The sequence below is a fragment of the Stigmatopora nigra genome, chromosome 16 (genome assembly GCF_051989575.1).
Source record: "Stigmatopora nigra isolate UIUO_SnigA chromosome 16, RoL_Snig_1.1, whole genome shotgun sequence".
In the NCBI taxonomy this organism is placed as follows: Eukaryota; Metazoa; Chordata; class Actinopteri; order Syngnathiformes; family Syngnathidae; genus Stigmatopora; species Stigmatopora nigra.
Genome location: NC_135523.1, coordinates 11,523,827 through 11,529,586, shown reverse-complemented (window position 1 = coordinate 11,529,586; position 5,760 = coordinate 11,523,827). Strand labels below are relative to the sequence as shown.

The 5,760-nt window shown below is 37.8% G+C and overlaps 1 protein-coding gene across 1 annotated transcript; it reads left to right on the top strand.

Annotated features, from left to right (window-relative positions):
• Positions 1–666: 666 nt before the first annotated feature.
• LOC144209885 (cystatin-B-like) lies at positions 667–3,203 on the top strand. The gene is made up of 3 exons (XM_077736435.1): positions 667–838; positions 953–1,054; positions 2,276–3,203. Exons 1-3 carry the CDS (start codon positions 761–763, stop codon positions 2,402–2,404), a joined length of 309 nt encoding a protein of 102 aa, XP_077592561.1. The 5' UTR covers positions 667–760; the 3' UTR covers positions 2,405–3,203.
• The last annotated feature ends 2,557 nt before the right edge of the window (positions 3,204–5,760 follow it).

The following is a 5,760-nucleotide window of genomic DNA, read 5'->3' as shown; positions in this document are numbered from 1 at the left end:
ACAGATGTTCACTTTAACTGTGTCTCAATATCAACGATCATTTTAATTCCACGACACATATGGAACAAGAAAATGTGAATGTAAATACTTATATGACGGTATTGGGTAGAATAGGTGATCAAATCAGCGTCTGTTGAGTCAACAATGTTTCTTGCTGGGATTGATTTAATGTCCACCGGGTGTCAGTATTCATCAACGCAGTGTCAATGCAGTTGTCGCCCAAACTGGGGTTTGATGTACCAACTCGAGGCTTTTATTGGTGGGTTCAGGACTCTCTCACCAGCTGCTTCCACATTTTAGCTTACAAGTCATCTGATAGCCATATGCGCACATCAAAAGAGACATGTCAGGCTGGCGACTCGTAGGTTCCCGAGCCCCGTTTTTTCTAAACGTAGGAACACAGTGGTGGAAAGATTTGTATAAAACCTTTCCATCGGAATTAAATGAACGACCCACCCACGCCTACTTGCGGGAATGGTACGGCCCAGCAGTCATGGTCACGAGACATAAGCGGAAGTCCAGTTGAAATGCACGAGATTTGGTCTTTCTTCTAAGAATAATTCTATTCGATGAGCGCCAACATGATGTGCGGAGGGCTTGCAGATGCTGAAAATGCCAGTGAAGAAACTCAGAAAATTTGTGACCACCCACGCCTACATGCAGGAATGGTACGGCCCAGCAGTCATGGTCACGAGACATAAGCGGAAGTCCAGTTGAATTGCACGAGATTTGATCTTCCTTCTAAGAATAATTCTATTCGATGAGCGCCAAAATGATGTGCGGAGGGCTTGCAGATGCTGAAAATGCCAGTGAAGAAATTCAGAAAATTTGTGACATTGTGAGTATTGAAATATGTCATTCGTTGATGTATGGTTTCTTACTTTTTTCTAACTTGGTTTGAAAGTATAGTGAACAATGTTACAATCGTTTAAACTAATCCAATCACTTTCAGGTGAAATGTCAAGTTGAGAAAAAATCTGGGAAGACATACAACGTTTTTATCGCTAAGAGTTGCAAAAAACAAGTCGTGGCTGGTACCAACTACTTCATAAAGGTACAGTATAAGCACATGTGGAATTTTTTTGCCTTTTCTTTCACCGGAGTTCCCTTTTCGTTTTATTTGAGGAAGGGAAAGTGCTTTTTCCCGTATTTCCCTGAGCCCAAAAAACTATGCTGCTTGCTTCACTGAATAATACATTTATAATAATACATTTATAATAACCAACATATTAACGTATTTTGAAAGACTAAACAAAGTAATTTAGCGACTTAAAGGATGATGGGTGTGGAGAAGGCCCATCACAGATATTTGGTATTGGATGAATTTGATAGATTCGAATTTCACCACTGTTTTCTTTTCTGCGTTTTTGGACATTCAAATTTGTGCAAATCTTCTTGAGCCTCTTTATAGCAAATATTCGCTCGTCGTGGATTTTTTTGTTGATTTCATTTTGGGCAAATATTAAATCTATCATGTTTTAACCTTTTTGTTCAAAAAAGAAAACGAGTAAACATTGCTTTTTAAACAATTTATTTGCAGTGAAAAATAAAAGGGAGAAGAGGAAAGATTTTAGATATAACAAAGTCGTACCTCTACTTCCGAAATTGGTTTCAGAACTTTTTGGTAACTTGAAAATTTCGTAAGTATAGCAGGACTTTATATGTAAACTAATTCATTCCATGGTCCTCACACAACTACGAACTAAACCTTTTAAAATTGGTCAGTGTCCCAATGTTGTATGAAAGATGGGAGAATGACACAAAAATGAGAGAAAAGCATAAGAAAATTCTTAGTGTCTTAAAATGAATAACAAGCATACAAAATCTATTCGTGTTGATACATGATATGCGCACGGACATCTTACGACCCGATGGTGTCAGAAAGACGTTCACTTTGTAGTACATTATAGACTTTTACGTGTGCCCTGTGTGTGTGAAAATATCTGCCGCATTGCATTTGTATGGTTTTACTTGTTTAATAAGGGGAATTAAAATCGTTATCAAGAGGAGCATTTAACCGAGGTGGACAGGGCATGACATGCGCACGCGCACTCCGATTTGACCCGTCCCCGTCATAAAGCTGGCCGGGCATTTTGTAATAAATTTTAGACTCTTATGTGTGCCCTATGTGAGCAAATATGTTCCCTATATGTGTAAATATATGTATGTGTATGTTTTTTAAACCGCTTAATAAGGGACATTGCAATAATTTTTAAGGGGAGCATTTAGCCTAGGAAGAGACACTTTTTACACCTGTGATTTACTTGTATTGCAGGTACACTTGGGGGGAGATGACCACATTCACCTTTGCATCTTTCAAGGTCTGCCGCATGCTGGTGGAAAACTGGAGCTGATCAGCATCAAGGAATCCATGAAGCTCACCGATGAAATCGACCACTTCTGAATGTCCATCCATATCAGTGTTTCACAACCACTTTTATGCCGTGGCAAACTTTCCATTGTTAAACTCAAGGCACACCACCAGCTGAAAATTATTTTTAAAACTTAGTACCCTTATATACAATATAAAGTCATTTCTCATCAAAGTTTCATCAACAGGAATCAAAGAAACACAAAAAAATTGTTTCAATATCTACTTTTTCATCCTGCCCTTTATTTATTCTCTTAATTTTATGACTTTTCTCCCAGTATTACTTAAATCTCTTAATATAATGGAAATAACAGTCTTTTGGTCATGTAGACTAAACATCACCAAAAATGTATGCCCGTTAAAAATAGGCAACAAAACGACTTGAATGTTGTAATTTTATGATTTTGATTTTTTTAAATTTTACAATATGGACGTATTGTTTGTCACATTTAAATTCAGTCTCGTAATATTACAATTTTTCTCTCGGGATAATGTATCAATTCAGGTAATTTCCCGCGGCACACCTTACCACCTGGCACAGTGGTTGAGAAACATTGATCTGGATAGCAGAAGGTACATTGCTATAATATAAAATATAAAACAATCCACTGTTTAACCTAATCATTTTATCTTAAGTTGATGTGATAATTGAAAAAATATATAATAATTTGTTGTATGATTTAATTCCTTTTCCAAAAATAATTATCTTAACTCAGTAGCCCTCAACTCAAGTTACAGAGTGATTTGTCTCTTTGTTTTTCTATGTATAAAACATAATGAAAGGTTGGTTTGATTTAATAATAAATAATTCTTTATTAATGGTTTAATGAAATGTTATTTGTTGTTCCTTTTTTACGCTTAACCGTTTTCATTCATTTAGTTATAGTTACTTTAAAGAGTTATTTATTAGACATTAGATACTCATCCCATCTGGTTTTCTGAACCGTTTTATCCACACATGGTCGTGGTGGGTGCTGAAGCCGATCCGTGCTGACTTCGGGCCAGAGGCGAAAAGACACCCTGAATCGATGGCCGATCGCAGTGTTTTTCTACTTGAATTTTTAAAATTATTTTAAAAAAAAATTACTACATAAATATATTCATTTTGTGAACCGCTCTATCCTCAAAAGGGTTGTGGGCTGTGTGTGCCAGAGCCTATCCGAGTTGACTTCGGGCCAGGGGGAAACGCTGAATTGGTGGCCAGCCAATCGCAGGGCGCAAGGTGACAAAAGATGATTCACGTTCACACCTACCTATTTTGAATGCCCATGCATGTCTTTGGAATGGGGGAGAAAACCGCACCACCCTACTCTCTTGCAAGAACCCGGTTATGAGTCAGATGTCTGTTTTATTTCAAGGTATATTTAAGAATGCCTAATGGTGAACCTATCGCAGGGGAGGACATGCAAACTCCACACAGGTATATATCTAATATATATCTATATCTCTATCCATCCATCTCTCTATATCTCTATATCTTTCTCTCTATATATATATATTTCTCTATATCTATCTATATCTATATAGTATGCGCTCGCATACGCGCACGCATACACATACATATACATTAACTTATACATATACATGCATATACATATGCATATACATATACATATACATATACACATACATATGCATATACACATGCATATGCATATACACATGCATATGCATTTACGTATATGTATACGTATACATATACACATACACGTACACATACATATACATATATGCGTATACGTATGGCTTATATCCATCTGATTAATGTCACATGATTAAATATTAATGTATGCAATGTCAAAAAAAATACTCTTTGAAGTAGCTAATTTCAACACTGATAAACACGGGGATATTTATATGTACACAGTCAACCTACCAGTAAACTGCCTTTCCACTCACACACCCACATACCCCTTTGTGCAACTTGTGTTGAGTGTGTCTATCAGTCATCTCTTTCTCCTTCACAAGCAACACCCTATATGTTATGTTCATTTAACCTTCGGTATTATATACAAGATAAACACTGCAGCCCTGGAATGTAAATATACTCTACAGTCAAATGAAGAATAACCTTTCCCCTCAAGAGTAAATGCAATGTATTATCAGATACTTGCTTTCTGTCTGCAACTAGTGTGTTGTGCAATTTTCCACTTCAAATCTATTAATTTTGTCAACACTTTCCATGCTATTGATTGCACTGGGCGCCCAATCCATTGACTCGAAGGCAAATGAACAACACTTATTCGCACACTTCCCAGTTGTGCAAACCTGAAAGATCAACATTCAAGGCCAGTCCTCCTAAATTAAATTGATTGAATGACTATCTTTGTAAATCGTGGTTAATGAAATCACTTTAGGTCTCTGGGTAATTTTTTGGTATTTAGAACTTTTAAGTCACTTCCTATACATTTTCTATATTGCCTGTATATTTTAGGGAATTTGTTTGTTACTTTGTGTAGTTTTGGGGGATTTTTCCCCCTGGTAAAATCTGGTCATTTTCCCCTTTCAAAAATGAATGGGGGTATTGGAAATAAAGTATATTACCTAATCTGGGGTCATGGGTTGGAACCCAGGTAGGTCCTCACTGTGTGGAGTTTGCATGTTCTTGTGTGGGTTTTCTCCAGTTTCTTCCCACATCTCAAAAACATACGGACTAATCTGGTCCAGTCTAAACTTCCCCTAGCTGTGTGTGAATGTGAATGGTTGTCTGTCTCCTTGTGCCTGCGATTGGCTGGCCACTGATTCAGGGTATCCCCCACCTGGTGCCCGTACTTAGCTTGGCTAGGCTCCAGCCTCCCTGCATTGTACACTAGTAGCGGCTTCATTTTAGTTACCGCTCGCACTAGCACACAACGCTAGCGTTAAGCGGTCCTTCATGGGTTTGTGTCCCGGTAATGCCTTCTCCTCTGCCCCGATGAATGTCCGCCTGGGCATATTTTTTCCAAAAAAGACCAGTTTCATCGCAGTTGGAAACTTGCTGGGGGGTGTAACTTTAATCGGCGATAATCAAGACAAATGTCTTGATGCGTCCTTCTGCTTAAGGATGGTGGAAATTCCATTTAAAAGTAATTCTTGGTCTAATTGATCGGTTCTGCGAGCCCTAGAAGATAGTAATACAATTCTCATCTCATTTTCTGAACCACCTTATCCTCATTAGGGTGGCGGGGGTGCTGGAGCCTATCCCATCTGACTTGGGGGGGGGGGGGGGGTGGCTGGTTTGGAGAACTTTATTCATCCCGTATTCGGGAAATTTTATTCAAATGTTGATAACACTTTTTCTTGATGTCTTTTACATTTTCACACTGTTGGCACTAAGAATTAATATTTACTACATTGCTGTTTGTAGTTATTTGTGTGGTTTTCATTAAATTAATGACAAGAATTCATGC